The sequence below is a fragment of the Schistocerca nitens genome, chromosome 8 (assembly GCF_023898315.1).
Source record: "Schistocerca nitens isolate TAMUIC-IGC-003100 chromosome 8, iqSchNite1.1, whole genome shotgun sequence".
Classification (NCBI taxonomy): domain Eukaryota; kingdom Metazoa; phylum Arthropoda; class Insecta; order Orthoptera; family Acrididae; genus Schistocerca; species Schistocerca nitens.
Genome location: NC_064621.1, coordinates 435,166,543 through 435,184,387, shown reverse-complemented (window position 1 = coordinate 435,184,387; position 17,845 = coordinate 435,166,543). Strand labels below are relative to the sequence as shown.

The 17,845-nt window shown below is 40.0% G+C and overlaps 1 protein-coding gene across 1 annotated transcript in view; it reads right to left on the bottom strand.

The window, feature by feature from the left end:
* The window catches only part of LOC126199195 (ubinuclein-1), a 370,199-nt gene that overhangs the window by 160,650 nt on the left and 191,704 nt on the right, over positions 1–17,845 (bottom strand). Inside the window, exons 6-7 of the mRNA XM_049935975.1 lie at positions 10,716–10,896; positions 10,016–10,493 (exon numbers count right to left, since the gene is read on the bottom strand). Coding sequence (XP_049791932.1) covers positions 10,016–10,493; positions 10,716–10,896 — 659 coding nt within the window. The remainder of the gene's footprint in view (positions 1–10,015; positions 10,494–10,715; positions 10,897–17,845) is intronic.

Sequence of the window (17,845 nt, the reverse complement as noted above, 5' to 3'; positions counted from 1 at the left end):
ATGTGGGCAGAGTTGGTGAAATATTAATGAGGAGCTCTACAAAATAACTGCATTAGCGATTTGATGAAAGTGGTCTCTCACGTTATACAGTTGCTACAATTCTTAAAAAAAATCTCACTTTTATGCTGTTTAACATACATTATGCGCAGCAATCGTTTCCTGATGACTGTGATGTAAGAATGGAGCCGGGAGAAATTTTCTTCGGCTGGAATGATGATTGGCCTGAACTTCTTGACAACATTCTGTAGACTGATGAGGCAATTTTCCAAATTGGAGGATTTGTAAACAAGCATAACTGCCATTGATGGACAGCCAAAACCCCACGACTGTGTCGACAAAGCACAGGGGCATGCGAAGATGACGGTCCTTTCTTTCAGCGGACCACAATGAATTTGCGATTGGTGCGCTAGTAAAGACGAACCAAAAAAATGAAGAAGACTAAATGTGCAAATAGAGGACAGAATGTAAAATGGCCAAAACTAAAAGACATACCGAAATGGATTCAAGGACGCCGTCAAAATGGCACGAATTAATACACAAATTATTCAAATAAACACTTGTAAGCTAGTGCTACATCGGAACTTAACAGACTTTAAGGATAGAGTTGGTTGGTGCTATAGTTTTATGAAGTGATCATGGACGCAGCATGTGAACCAAAACCAAAATATATCTGAAAATGCCCCAGGAGTATAAGAGAAAATATTATCTTTCCATTACTTTATTACTCAATATCGAAAGAAAACCAGCATGGAACTAAGCCAAATAGTGAATATGAAAGGAACTCTTCTGACATTTGATGTGCTGAGTAACAGAATTGTTGCCATGAAATGTGCTAAAACTGTAATTATAAAAATAAGTGGACATGAAAAAATGCACTACACTGTCGTCCTTCCTCAATGGTTGTTTCCAAGTGCAAAACAATGACAAAACCTTCTGAAATACTGCCAGGGGGTAGTGTTCATGTATGAAACAAGGATTGTATAGACAAATCTGGTATGAAATTACATATTAACAGAGCTTTCTTGAAGAAAAGTTTCTACTCGTGCTAGATCATCTAGGAGGCATTTGAAAAATTCTGTGAAAGAGAAATTGAGACAGGGAAATAAAGAGCTTTCTGTTATTCTGGGAGGGCTTACTTCACAAATGAAACAAGAATGGAACAAATGTACGATGAAACACGAAACACTTCACAACTGAAACAAACGAAACAAGAATGGATGTATGATGAATGTAACCAAACATGAATTCATGTCAAAGGGAACTTTAAAACAAGGTACGATCAAAGAAGTATGTCACTGGACAGAACAGCCATGGTCTAGAGTGAGGCAAGACATTGTTGTTAAATCTTTCAAGTAGTGTGGCATAAGTAATGCTCTCAATGACAGTGATGACCATCTTATATATCAAGAGGACAACAATGACGACAAAGAAGAGGAGGTGGTTTTGGTCTGGATTTGCAACCTATTAACAAAAATGACAAACAAAAAATTGCTTGGAAATTAAGGTGCGTCCTATAACCCGTAAAATATAACAATGGAAAAAATCCTGAATTTCTTTGAGCAAAAATTCCGTATCACCGCAAGAAGGAAAGTACGATACAGCCTTTCTGCCATTCTTCCATAATGTGATATATAGAACTTGTCAACAGGAAAGGGAAGGGTAAACTGGCTGGGCTAATAGCAGGAAATGTAAGGGGAGATGCACTGCCATGAGTGGTAATATACCAGTGATCATAGGTGTTGGAGCAACACCTTTTTTAGGATAGGTAGGACAGAATGAAGTCAAGTTCTGAGAGAAGTAAAGATTGAAACAAACCTTCAGTTTGAGAGAGAAATCAAACAGCATAATCCTGGCACATTGGATCAGAGAACACAAATGTTGGTTAAAAATTTACAGCAATCAGCAGAAATTTTATTTCCACCTGATTTTATCTCGGTAAATGTGAAATGCCAACTATGTTTAGTGCATCAAAATATCTGAGGGCTTAGAAGTAAAATTAATGAATTACTTATGTGCACTGATGAATTAGAGTCATGTAACCCAGTTGATACAATCTGCCTCTCTGAACATCATGTGACCACTGGTATTGATATGTTAAACCTTACAGAATTTACATTAGCCTCTTACTTCTGTAGACAAAATATGGAGAAAGGAGGAGTTGCGATATGTTAAAAACAGTTTTAAATATAACAATATTGACATTAATAATAATAATAATAATAATAATAATAATAATAAACACACAGAGAACTAGTGGTTGCTGGTGATTTTAATATACACTCCTGGAAATTGAAATAAGAACACCGTGAATTCATTGTCCCAGGAAGGGGAAACTTTATTGACACATTCCTGGGGTCAGATATATCACATGATCACACTGACAGAACCACAGGCACATAGACACAGGCAACAGAGCATGCACAATGTCGGCACTAGTACAGTGTATATCCACCTTTCGCAGCAATGCAGGCTGCTATTCTCCCATGGAGACGATCGTAGAGATGCTGGATGTAGTCCTGTGGAACGGCTTGCCATGCCATTTCCACCTGGCGCCTCAGTTGGACCAGCGTTCGTGCTGGACGTGCAGACCGTGTGAGACGACGCTTCATCCAGTCCCAAACATGCTCAATGGGGGACAGATCCGGAGATCTTGCTGGCCAGGGTAGTTGACTTACACCTTCTAGAGCACGTTGGGTGGCACAGGATACATGCGGACGTGCATTGTCCTGTTGAAACAGCAAGTTCCCTTGCCGGTCTAGGAATGGTAGAACGATGGGTTCGATGACGGTTTGGATGTACCGTGCACTATTCAGTGTCCCCTCGACGATCACCAGTGGTGTACGGCCAGTGTAGGAGATCGCTCCCCACACCATGATGCCGGGTGTTGGCCCTGTGTGCCTCGGTCGTATGCAGTCCTGATTGTGGTGCTCACCTGCACGGCACCAAACACGCATACGACCATCATTGGCACCAAGGCAGAAGCGACTCTCATCGCTGAAGACGACACGTCTCCATTCGTCCCTCCATTCACGCCTGTCGCGACACCACTGGAGGCGGGCTGCACGATGTTGGGGCGTGAGCGGAAGACGGCCTAACGGTGTGCGGGACCGTAGCCCAGCTTCATGGAGACGGTTGCGAATGGTCCTCGCCGATACCCCAGGAGCAACAGTGTCCCTAATTTGCTGGGAAGTGGCGGTGCGGTCCCCTAGGGCACTGCGTAGGATCCTACGGTCTTGGTGTGCATCCGTGCGTCGCTGCGGTCCGGTCCCAGGTCGACGGGCACGTGCACCTTCCGCCGACCACTGGCGACAACATCGATGTACTGTGGAGACCTCACGCCCCACGTGTTGAGCAATTCGGCGGTACGTCCACCCGGCCTCCCGCATGCCCACTATACGCCCTCGCTCAAAGTCCGTCAACTGCACATACGGTTCACGTCCACACTGTCGCGGCATGCTACCAGTGTTAAAGACTGCGATGGAGCTCCGTATGCCACGGCAAACTGGCTGACACTGACGGCGGCGGTGCACAAATGCTGCGCAGCTAGCGCCATTCGACGGCCAACACCGCGGTTCCTGGTGTGTCCGCTGTGCCGTGCGTGTGATCATTGCTTGTACAGCCCTCTCGCAGTGTCCGGAGCAAGTATGGTGGGTCTGACACACCGGTGTCAATGTGTTCTTTTTTCCATTTCCAGGAGTGTAGATGTCCTGAAAAACACTGTCAGTAAACAGTTAGAAAAACCAGTTACATTGTCATTCAATTTAATTTCTACTGTAAATTTCCCCACTAGGATATACAAATGTTCTAAGGCTGCCATTGATAATATCTTTTTCGACAATTTTAGGCAACTAAGCCACCTTACAAAACCAGTAGTAAATGGGCTACCTGACCATGACATGCAACACCTGACATTAAATTTTGAAAATTTTCAGGGTAAAACATATATCAGAACTGAGTACAGAAGGCCAATAAAACAGTCCAAAACTGAGAAATTTAGGAGACTGCTCAAAGAAATTAAGTGGATGGACGTTTACAGCACCCAAGACACAAATGGAAAATTGAAACATTCATTCATTACTAAAGTTGGCACCGTATTTGACAATTTTTTTCCCCTGATGGTATTTCAAATTAAGCAGAAGTCTAATAAGAAACCATGGATCACACAAGGGATAAAGATATCATGTGAGGCAAAAAGGAAACTATCTGATATGTAGGGACACCTTTGATACTAGCATTATAGCTCATTACAAAAATTACTGCAAAATATTGAAGAAGGTTATCCAGAAATCTTAACACCTGCCTTATGAGAAGAAGATAAATAATACATCCAGCAATAAAATAAAAACAATATGGGATATAGATAAGTCAGAGACAGGTAGGACCAGACATGAGGAGGAACAAATAGCTCTAAACATAAATGAAACCCTGGTAACAAACACATGTTGTATTGCAAACCATTTAAACAAGTATTTTGTCTCTGTTACTGATAGCATGGTGTTGTCAGGTTCAGTAAATAATGCAATGGAATATCTGAGACCAGTGCACACAAGCAATCTCAGTGAAATGGAATTGATACTTACTTCACTCAAAGAAATAGTATCGATCATAAAGTCCTTGAAATCAAAGCATCCTAGTGGTTTTGATAACATATCAACAAAGTTAATAAAAGAGTGTTCATGTGAGCTTAGTCATATCTCAAGTTATTTGTGTAATCAAACACTTATCACAGGAACATTCCCAGACTGGCTTAAATATGCTTAAGTTATACTTCTCCACAAGAAAGGGGACAAAGAAATGCCGTCAAATTACCGACCGATCTCACCTTTGCCAGCTTTTTCAAAAATCTTTGAAAAGGTTATGTTCAAGTGTCTACTTGAGCACCTTAGTGAAAATAACTTTCTGTCAAAGTCACAGTTTGGTTTTCTTAAGGGTTCTGATATTGAGAAGGCTATTTACACTAACAGTGAAAATGTCCTTAATTCATTAGACAACAAATTAGAGGCAACTGGCATATTCTGTGACCTGTCAAAGACTTTTGACTGTGTGAATCACAGCATTCTTTAAAGAAAATTAAAATATTATGGCATCACTGGTAGTGCTGCAAAGTGGTTTCAGTCATATCTTACCAATAGAAAACGAAGGGTGTCATTACGTAACACTTCAGCAGTAGGCAATCAGACATCATCTGACTGGGAAGAAATTACATGTTGTGTTCCCCAAGGTTCCATACTAGGTCCATTACCTTTTCTTGTGTATGTTAATGACCTGTCATCTGTTACATTACCAGACGCCGAGTTTGTCTTATTTGCAGATGATACAAACATTGCAATAAATAGTAAATCAAATATAAATTTAGAAAGGGCAGCAAATCAAATTTTTACTTGACATTAGTAAGTGGTTCATTGCCAGTTCACTGTTATTAAACTTTGAAAAGACCCACTATATGCAGCTCAGAGCTTCCAAGAAATTTCCTTCTAGTGTGTGTATAAAATATGACAACATGGAAATAGGAGAAGTTGAGAGTGTAAAATTCTTGGGATTACAACTTGATAATAAATTCAGTTGGGAGCGACATACTAATGAACTGCTGAAGTGCCTAAACAAGTCTGTGTTTGCAATGCGAATGATGTCAGGCATAGGAGGTATAAATATTAAAAAAACTGGCATATTTTGCTTATTTTTACTCCATTAAGTCATATGGTATCATATTTTGGGGTAACTCCACAAATCGAGAAAAAGTTTTAGAGTACAGAAGCATACAATAAGAGTAATGTGTAGTGTAAATCCAAGAACATTATGTCGAAACCTATTCAAAGAATTGGGCATACTAACCACAGCTTCTCAGTATATTTATTCCTTAATGAAGTTTGTTGTAAATAATACATCTCTTTTTCCAACTAACTGCTTAGTACACAGTATCAATACTATGAATAAGAACAATATACATAAAGATTTAAAATCACTTACTCTTGCCCAGAAAGGAGTCCAGTATTCAGCAACGCATATTTTCAGTAAGTTACCAGCAACCATTAAGAGCTTAGTTTCAGACAAGGCACAATTTAAACAAAATTTAAAAGAATTTTTGGTGGCCAACTCCTATTCCATACATGAATTTCTCAACAAGTGCAGTAGACTATTTTAATGAAAATTTATTATCCTTTAATTTTTGACAATACTTGGTTGTAACAGCCGAGTAACTACCTACTATGTGAATGATGGATGTATGGAAAGCAGATGTAAGTCTTAAGTCTGTAAATAGTGGAAGTTTAATTTTAAATCTTATACATAATCTGACCATTCTTAACTGAGGATCATTGAAATGAATAATTTACTTTAATTTTTGACAATACATGGTTGTAATAGCCAAGTAACTAGCTACTGTGTGAATGATGGATTTAATGAAAGCAGATGTAAGTATTAAACCTGTAAATATTAGAAGCTTAATTTTAATTCATGTACATAATTTTACTGTTTATTGACTGAGGATCATTAAAATTAATGAAACTCAAGTTTTTCTAATTACATTTCTGTAATGTGTTTATCTGACATGGTCCACACCCAGGTGGATCCCCTCTTTTGTGGGCCTATGGAATGAATAGTTACTCTAAATCTAATACATTGCGCAAACACAGCATAAAGACTGTATACAAACTGACCAAGATCAAACTCTCAGATGTGCAAGGGACAAAAGGGACTCATTTGCAATGTTCAGAGTATGCTGCATAGTGTGTACAAGTGGCTCAGTCTACTTTGGAGTGATCAAATAAACCATCAGGACCAGGAGTATTGATCAAAAACAGTTCTGCAGATTCGGACAGGTGGAGGAAACTGTAGTGGCGGGAAACATACCATTTGAGATGACTAAGCAACAAAATTCGCCATCAAACAAGTTCTGGCTGTAGAGAAGAGCTACCATACCAGTTTGTTCAGCGAAGCCACTGAAATTCATAAAAATGAAAGAAATGAGAAAGCTTCAACGGATCATGTATTCCCAAGTTGCAGTGAACAACTATTTCAAGAAATGATGGCGGAGCTATAGAGAACACCCCCTGCGGACATTTAGTGTGGAGAGTACATATAACCTCTGGCAATGAGCTAGACTCCAGTCTACCCCTAACAATGCAAGGCAAACCTTCGAGAATACCACTCCTAGTGCTTCCAGATGTTGGACAGGCCTCAACAATTTCACCGTGTGATCCCTACAAGGAACTATATATACTTTGTCAAAATAATTTTTACTTACGCACATAATTGTATTTATATTCTTACATTATATATGATATAAGAATATAAATATGTATATACCTGGAAATACATTTTTTAAACCAATACAGCAATCACGATTTCTCCATAAAGTAATGTCCGCTGGGTTTGATTATTAGTTGGCCACAGAAACTTTTTCCATTATTTATTACTTCTTTTGGCCAACGTCCTTGCCGCAGCAGTAACAATGGTTTCCGTCAGACCACCAAAGTTAAGCGCTGTCAGGCTTGGCTAGCACTTGGATGGGTGACCATCTGGTCTGCCGACCACTCTTGGCAAGCGGGGCACACTCAGCCCCTGTGAGGCCCATTGAGGAGCTACTTGATTGAGAACTAATGGCTCTCGTTGTGAAAACTGACAACGGCCAGGAGAGCTGTATGGTGACCACGTGTCTCTCCATATCCCCATCCAGAGATGCCCGAGGATGACACGACGGTTGGTCAGTACTGTTAGGGACTTCTCAGACCTGTTTGGATGGAGACTGCACTAGATTACATTACTTATTTATTCCTAGTTTCTGCTACCAGTCACTTTTTATTTTGTGCTTAATCTAACATAATGCAATGCGTTTCGAACATGTTCTGTTCATCTTCAGGCGTTTATACGTACATACATACATACATACATACATACAGAGAAATGTTACTTAAAAATAAACAGTCTTAAACTAAATTAATCTAGAAGTCTTTTTCCATTGTTTTTTACTGTAGCTGCTGGTGTGGCATTTGGGGGGGAAGGAGGGGGGCAGTGTATGGCTATAAATAGAAATCAGCGATGTCTTCTGCTGGTTTTCTTCCTTGTGGTTGACTGTGTATGTCACAGCAATTTCATCATCTAGCTGCTTCACTTGAATCACTGGTGTAATGGCGGAGCTGTTGATTGACGTTACACTATTGCACATTATATTTTGTCACTGACGTGCAATAGTGTAATGTCAATCAACAGCTCCGCCATTACACCAGTGATGCAAGTGAAGCAGCAAGATGATAAAATTGCTGTGATATACATAGTCAACCACAAGGAAGAAAACCAGAAGACATCACTGATTTCGATTTATAGCCATACACTGGCCCCCCTCCTTCCCCCCAAATGCCACACCAGCAGCTACAGTAAAAAACAATGGACAAAGTGTTCTAGATTAATCTAGTTTAAGACTGTTTATTTTTGAGTAACATTTCTCTGTATGTATGTATGTATAAACGCCTGAAGATGAACAGAACATGTTCGAAACGCGTTGCGTTATGTTAGTTTAAGCATAAAATAAGAAGTGACTGGTAGCAGAAACTTGAAATAAATAATTATCCCACACAGTCACAGTGCACAAACATGGCCATTATGGCTGAAAATAATTAAGATTACATTACTTCTTTCACCACTGATATTGACTGAATATGTGAAAAACGCCAAGTCGCACTGCATTTTGGGGCCTATGTTAAATTGTATTTCTGCTTATAATTGGCTGAGTAGGTCAGATCAAACATGAGAGGAAGGATAAGGGCATACAATGTACAATCAGACGATTTTAAGCAAGTACTGATTTGCTGAAACTGACATTTGTGTTGAAGAATAACTTTATTTATAAATACACACTGATATGTTCAGCTCTTTCAACTTGCATATTTCCCCTCCCAAAGCGATATTAAACAGCCCAAATTCTCTTCAGTCCCAGCACCCTTAAAGCAAAGTGGTATGTAGGTGATATTCTAGACCATGTTTTGTTGCCCTCCATGACAGGACATCCTAGGCTTACATTTCAGCAAGAGAATGTCCACCTACATATGGTGCGAGTGTCTACTGCTTGTCTCCACGCTTGGATGTTTGGATCATTATGAGCACGGTTCTCCAACCAGCTCCGTATTTTGACAATCTAAGGCACCAATTGGACAGAAGTTGGCGCAATATCTCTCAAGGAGGACATCCGACAAGTCTATCAATCAGTGGCGTGCCAAGTAACTGCTTGCCTAAGAACCAGAGGTGGACCAACACCATACTGCTTGCCCAATTTAAGAGGCTTTCTCTCTTTAATAAATCATCCAATTTTTCTGAAATTATAATCGTTTGTTTGTCTGTAAATTTACAGCAAATCTACCAATTTCTATATCATTTGGGTAACTCTTCATGGTGCACTCCCCACCCCACCCCCCATTCCCTTTTTTTAGTGTATTCTGGGAGCATAATATTCAAATGTATTTGATTAATACAATTTCATCCACAATGGGAAGGATTAAATCATGTATTTTAAATTAATACTTTTCTTGACCATCTCAACTGCATATTTATTTTTATGAAGACTTGTTTTGCTCAATACTCGATTATCTTCAGATCCACATAGATCTATGCAGCCCGTCATATCTATACAAGAAATACACATTATTAAGCCACAGATGAAATTCTCCAACTATGCTGCGCTCTTATATCTAAAATACAGTATTTTCAATTACAACTGTAATTTCATTTAATAACACTTAGGATTTTTTTTTTTTAGACTATTGCTTGACAAATCTAGTTGAACAACAGCAATATGCCTTGCTATATAGCAAGCACAGGAATGATTACAACTGTACTTTCAGTACAACAAAGAGTGAGAAAGTAAAGATCAGTAAAATGTTGTCCTCCATGCCATGCACATAATGTGATTTGGCTGCAAAGAGGGACACTTTGTTTAGTTAAGGACCAAATTATAAAACTGATAGCTCTCAGCACAAAGAAGGGTCTTTTCGATCACAATGGATGTATCAAGTAAACTTCTTACCTTAAAACCATCTGATTTACTTCTGCAGAGAAAAATTTGCACTTTCCATCAGCAGTGAGGGCAGCAATCTTCAGATCTCCTACAAGTTCCTTCATGTCTTCAGATAAGTTCTCTGGTAATTTTTCTTCAGTCTTTTCTTTTTGCTCCTCCTTGTCCTTATCTATAATGTCTGTCTCGGCACAAGCAAGGTCTGCTTCGACATCCTGACTGGCATCTGAATCACTTGACATTACAGATGCTGAAGCAGACCTGGATACTGAGCTAGCACTGTCTTTACTTACTTCATCGTCACCGCGTGCCGCACTTACAACTGACTCTATTACGTCAGTTATTGTGTTGGACTGCACCTTAGGAGCTGACAATACACTGGGCTTCTTTGGTTCCACAACCAGCTGTTTAGAGTCGACAACGACATTTCTTGGTTCAGCTTTCTTTATCTCTGGAACTGTGGGTTTCGGTTCTGTTTCAGGTTCTGGAACTGAAAATTCAGCTTTGTTTCAATTTCAAACTGAAACCCTGGATGTTAAATTTTGAGGTTACAATTTACAAAAGTTGCTTCAAAGCTACAAGACTAACTAGTAATGACGGAAAATAATATTCCGCGATAAAAACTCTTATTGCAAGACCAAAGTAAAAAATGAGATTACACATTCTGTTTAGGTTTATGGAAAAGTTATCCAAACATAAAATGACTTCATACCTGGAGGAACTGTAGGCTCCAGATACTCTCTCTTTTCTTTTAATAATTCTTTCACTGTTGGTGACTTCCTCTTTATTAAATCAATAGCTCGTTTTCTTTTCTTTTTCAAAATATCTCTATCATGTGATGCATATTTTTGTTTCTTCAGTAAATCAGATTTTCCAACCATTAATTTTGGTTTCTGCAACATGGTAAATTCTTAATGCAACGTAGTTCAGGACTGCAAACGTGTAGCAGTAATTTAAATCATTAAAGTAATAGTAAGTTACATAACATGATAGTAACACACATAGATATTATAAGCCTTTACATTAATGTAACAGAACCTTGCAAACCTGTTTTCTTCCTACTACAAGTTGTCTGTGCCATTATAGACTTGTTTAAATATTTTGAATGATAGAAATGTGAAGTTCTGTGTGTGTAATGTAAAAGCCACATAAGAATGACAGGGAATCTGATAACACAATTAAGAATTAATGCATATTGTTTAGTACATATCAAGCTCAGAAAAACTTATTTCAAAAGCTTACAACATACCAGTGATAAAATTATAAAACAATCAGTTTTACTATGTGCCCTTTCCACAATATGAATGAATGAAATGATAAAGCTAGGAACAACTGTACAAATCCGTATTGTGGGTACAAAGAACATGTAAAACATGTAGAAATGACAGACAACAGAAGGAATTTGAAGCAGAAAATCAAAATATGTAACTTCACTACAGCGTTTTTTTAAGTGTTCCATTATCATTTACCAACAGCCACTGACTGTGAAACACAAACTATGCACTACAAAGAGAAGAAATAGCAACTGAAGAGATTTGACACAGACCATACATACTTTCTTGCAAATGTGCTTTTTTTTGTTACACAGATACAAGCAGTCGTGGAGAAGATCATGCAAACTTTGACTCATAAATAATGATGTATGAATTAACACATTTGACAGGAAAAGGAATGTCTACTTACCAGCTTCAAAAAACAAAAGGGACATTCTGTTTAGTACTGATGGATACTAATATCACACAACCTGGGCCAGAGATAACTATGTTCTTTCTTACAGGAAGTGTGAGGTATAAAAGAGGAAGAAGTGACTGATAAATGTGCTAGAAGAGAGGAAAAGTAACAAGAAATGTTTGGAGTAAGTGGGGTACAAAGCACAGGAAAGGATTCTAGTAACAGAGCACTGTACTCCAAATGAACAACCACAAACACCAGTGACATTCGATATCCCATGGCTGAACATTTTATGGAACATAACACTAGGGACCTGGGTACTCATTACACCACTTAAGTTACTTGAATATTGTCATCTGATTTCTCACTCTTCACCAGCACTTTTTCTCTCTACTGGATCAGAATACAGTGTGGCATTTCATTTTCTTTGGTGTCTGTAAAACTTTCTTCTTTCACTGTTTGCCTTTCCATGACAAGGAACTATTATAAACTTACAAATAATTATTACCCAATGGGAGAGAAATGAAATGGCAGTCCTAAAAGAAATTAAACAGAAGACAATCCAAAGATCAGAGGAACAACTGAGAGGTTAACTTCCTCCAATACCCTGGGACAATGCGACCCAGTTATCTCTTGGTAGTCATCCAACTGTATTTTTCACGTTTTTCAGTCGGCTCTGAACCACTTTGTCCCTTTTTTTTTTATTTACAGCTGATGAATGTGTTAAAGTTTTATAAGGTCTCAAATTCCACAAAGGTTACTACAATTTTACACATTATGCAGTTTACAGCAGTGGTAATCTGAGAGTTAGCTTTAATTTGTGATACAGGGATAGCCACAAACTACAATTTCATTTATTCACATATCAGCAACAGTAACTACACTAACAGAATGAAATTTTCACTCTGCACAGAGTGTGGCAGATAAAAACTGTGCGCTGGGCCGAGACTCTAACTCGGGACCTTTGCCTTTCACAGGCAAGCAACAGCAATTGAGACATCTGGGGACACTGATGAGAGAGTTTTGAAATTGTGAAGTGTTGGGTTCTGAAAAATTTCTTGTCCCACATTTTCCATCAGTTATGGTGTCACCACAGACAGTTGGTCACACCGGTCTTCATCATGAATAAGGGTTCAACCTTCAGCAAATTGCCTGCACCATTGTCTGATCATACTGTCGCTCATAATGTCGTGTCTATACACATGTCACAGATGGCAATGGATCCCTGCAGGAGACTGCTTCAGAGTTTGCAAAAATCAGATAACTGCACCAAACTCACAGTTGGCCATTGCATCCTAGCACTGTGCAGTGACCACTACCGTCACAAGACTGAAACTGCAGTTACCTGCTCTTTATTCTTGCACATTTCTAACCGACTACTCATGCCATCACTGAACACAATCAGAACTTACTGGATGCACCTCAAACCACTGAAGAGGGTTTCTCCTGCCAAGTAAGGTTACCTAGTGCTTGTGGATGAGTCCTTCTGCAGTTCTACTAAGGGCCTATGTTGACTGGAGTGGGTGATAGGAACGATCTGCTGAAGAGCGAGAGGGAAGGCTGGATAATGGCAGCTGAGAAGTGGAAGGGAGAGGTACCAGGATGTGACAATGTTGAGTTTGTCTGGCAGGGGGAGTTGTGCATGAAGGAGTGGACTGGGAGGGGGAGTGCAAGATAATGGATGTTGGTGTCTTGGGCCACACACAGAGGAAACAGAGAACAAGAGGCTTACAAGATCAAAGGATTGGTTCTGAGGCTAAATCCCTTCTATATGACTCAGAGAATCTGGTACTGGGGAAAAGATCCAGATGGTGTGAACTGTGAAGCAGCCATTTCAAGTCAAGTTTGTTGCAGTTACTGTGTGTTCTGCCACTGGATGGTCAACCCTGCTCTTGGCCACAGTTTTAGGAGCCATCCACTCACATCCAGAGCTGGGTGGTGCTCATGTCCATACAAAATGCTATACCGTACAGTAAATTGCAGCAAAACTGATACCTGACTTGACTGCTTTCACATGTGGCCCTGTCTCTAATACTATAGGATAAGCCTGCAGTGGGACTGCAGTATAATGTGCTGGGTGGACGTAGTGTACAAGTCTTGCACATGGGTCTTCCACAGGGAACAAATCTTGTGTCAAGAGGTTGGGAGTGAGCATACGGATGGACTAGGATATTGTGTAGACTGGGTGGGCAAAGGAATACCACTTTAGGAAAGGTGGAAAAGGTTGTGGGTAGGATGTTCTGCATTTTTGGGCACAATGATAAGTACTACTAAAACTACTACTTGCTCTTTTGCAGCTGGTTCTTGGGGACAGTTTATGAGAACAACATGCTTGATCTCAATGGCTGCTTCACAACCTGTGAAATATTGATACTTTCCCTCAATACATGCTTCTCTGAATTATGTACATACATGGTGATTAAAATTATAGTTCCAGTTTCAAAACATAGTAAAAGAAATGAAACACCGCCCCGAATCACATCAAAATTTGAACGGAATATTATCGAAGAGGGGGGAAGCATTACAAAAAAGAAAGACATATTTCATTACTAAATGGCGCTGTAATCAGCAGAATATGCAATATAAAAGACGAGGGGAGCAGAGCTGTTCCTCAGTTTGTGTCTCAGATACTCAGCATTACTGTCTCAATGCAGGATGATGCACTGATGGTAAAGCTCTTTTACAAAAACAGTGACTGTGCACCAGCAGCTCTGCAGAAGTTACGGACACTCAAGGGTATGAAAAATGGCACTGATTCGGTGACTGCCAAGGGTCTGGAAGACATGCCTGTGAGTATGGTGCATAAAATTTTACAAAACATCCTAATTGCCATTCATACAAAATTACCCAAGTTCAGGATTTCCTTCAAGCTGACCTGCCAGTAAGACAAACGTTTGCTCTATAATTTCTTGCTTGCATGTAAGCTGACAATGAATGGCCGTGGAACATTTCGTGGACAGACAAAGCCTATTTCCACTTCCAACGACATGTCAGTAAACAGAATGGCAGAATGCAGACAATGGACAATCTGTTTGCACATCAACTGGTACCATTTCATTCTGCAAAGGTAACGAGTGGGGCAGGCTGAAGGCACTGTTTATCATAGGGCCAAATTTTTTGAGGAGACAGATCTTACAGGTCCTGTTACTTGTACCGTCACTGGTAAACACTATGAGAGTCTTGTGCACGAACGTCAACTCAACACTTCAACAGTGTGGGTGTGTGGGTAGGATCATTTTCATTTGAGATGGTGCTTTCTATGCACATTGTACAGGCAGAGAAGCATACGCTGCAGAGGCATTTTGGAAATTCAAGAATTTTATGCTGGCATTTGCCTACATTCTGGCCATCTAGATCATCTGATCTGAATCTTTACAACTTCTGGCTTTAGGTTATCTATAACACTCTGTGTTCACTGCTCCAATTACAAATGTAGCTGATCTGAAGGCTCACATTGTGGCTGGTGGAGGTGGTAAACGCTTATGCCCTCACACACAGTGTGCAAGCAGAGTTTGAAATCTGCAACACTGTTCCCAGAGTTGACTGGGATCCTTTGGTTTAGAGCTGAGAGAAGGGTCTCAAACCAAAAGCTTCATCAACTCTGTGATGGTCCTGGCTGCAGATTTCTAGACAGCTATTTTGCTGACAGAGTACTTGTGGAGTGCACATGGGAGTTTTTTGGGCCAGGTGGTAGTTTGAGGTACTTCAATTAACACTCGCCAATGGATCCACAGATCTGGACTCAAAACTGTGTTCAGAGTAAAGACACTTCAATTGCCAAATATTATCAGTAAATTGCTGAAGTATTCTTAACCCAGTTCCTGAATTTACTTGACCTCCAGCAAAGTTCCCATGCTCAAATTATTCTTGGGACTGAGAGCTGACTACAAACCAAGGTAGAAAGCTCTGAGATATTTAGCGAGTCATGGAATGTTAATGGGAAGGACAGTTTAGACGCTATAGGAGAGGGAGTGTTCGTTGTGATTGACAAAAATATTGTCTGTATTTAGGTTGAAACTGAGTGCAACAGCGAAGTTATCTGGTCACTTACAACAAGTCTAGGTGAGACCAAGTTAATTGCTGGATGTTTTTACCAGCCACTCGAGTCTGCCGTGGCAGTTGTAGGGTCATTCAAAGGTCTACAGTTGGTAGTGCGCAGATCCCAAAACATGCGATACAGGTTGGAGGTGACTTTAACATATCTAATATACACTGAGATGTCTATGGATTCACTGAAGGGGGGGGAGGGGGGGGCAGACAGACAGTCTTACAATGTAAAACTTCCTGGCAGATTAAAACTGTACACCAGACCGAGACTCGCAACTCGGGACCTTTACATTTTCCAGGCAAGTGCTCAGTTGGTACAGCGAATGGGCACGAAAGGCAAAGGGCACCACGTTTGAGTCTCTGTCTGGCACACAGTTTTAAGCTGCTAGTAAGTTTCACAGCACTGCAAACTCCACTGCAGGGTGAAAATTTCATTCTGGAGTTTTCCAAAGCACTTTTGACACATCTCAGAAAACTAAATGAATTAAGGATGGGAAAGACCCACTGTGGTTTAGCAACAAAATTCGTTAAACGCTCAGGACGCAAAGGATGTTCACTCTTGGTAATAAGAGAGTGCCCTCAATCCATGACACACTGTGGAGAATGTTCGGAATTTAATACGTGATACTGGTGCAAAGCCTTGTGATCAAGACTTTTATGCCACCACATCTTTCCACCATTTTCCGTTAAATAATGACTGTTTAAATTTTTTACAACACAAAAATTTGAACTGGCTGCCTCTGAGTTGAGGAATCCCACAAAGTCATGCAACAGTGGCCGTCACCTATGGACACAGCCAAAACTCACATAGTCTATCAATCATAGTAATATTTCATTTGTATTGCAACAGCCAGTACATAATTTTAAAAAGGTGGTAAGCATAAGTGGTATTTTTAGCTACACAGAAAATTCACGTATCTACATGAACAACCACACATGTGCATTGTCATTGGTCATGACTGCAAAATACTATACAAATTATTTACAGAAGAATGGAAAAAACTGGTAGAAGCTGACCTCAAGGAAGTTCAGCCTGGGTTCCAGAGAAATGCAGGAACACGTGAAGCGATACTGACCCTGCAATTTCTCTTAGAAGATAGGTGCTCTGGACAACTATATGCATAGTAAATGAATTAAGGACGGGAAAGACCCACTGTGGTTTAGCAACAAAATTCGATAAATGCTGAGGAAGCAAAGGCTGTTCACTCTTGGTAATCACCACAATACGAAAATTAAAGCTGATTTTTTCAAATCTTTGGTTTGCCTGATCAAGAAAGTAAAGCTGTTACCAACCCGGGGATAGATTTAATACCATAACCATAGTGACTCAAGTGATTTGGTATTGTCTTGACTTGCTTGGAGAACCATCCCAATCAACTAACAAAATATATTCCTTAACATTTTACATTTTTCGCAAACACAAAAGATAAAAAAAAAGTTTTAGTACTGGTCGCTGATAGGAGGCCAAAAGCAATTCATTATTTAATTGTTGCTAAATCTACAAACTTAAGTGAGTCATGCAAGCACTGTTCACAAATTTCATTTTCAGTGTAGTTAAAACATATCAAATACACTGACAATATTACACACACCATTCAGAAAGGATAGATGTTTCAGGGGTGTGGGGAACAGCACCATAGAAATTTTGCTGCAAGTTGTGCATTGTACAGTATGGTATAGTGGTTACAGTCACTACCCAGCGAAGACAGAGAGATGGGGGAGCAGACGGAGAGGATCAAAAAGACAGAGGGCAGAGAGGAAGAGGAAAAGGGGGAGGGGGGGGGGGGGAGAAAGGGGGGGAGGAGATCGACAGAGGTGGTGAGGAAGAGCAAACAACAGACGGACATAGATGGAGGAGGAGGAAGAAGGAGGAGATGAAAAGAGATAGGGGTGGATGAGACCCACAGAGAAGTAGGAGAAGGACAACATAGAAAAAGTGAAGGGAGGTGGAGGAAGTGAAAAGAGAGGAGGGTGGGTGGAGGAAGTGGAAAGAGAGGGGGTTAAGTGGAGGAGATGGACAGAGAGATGGGGGGAGGCAGATGTGTGTGCAATGTATATGCTGTATGCATGTGAAGCATTGTACTGTATTGTAAATAAAATTGTGTGAATTTTACCCATGGAACT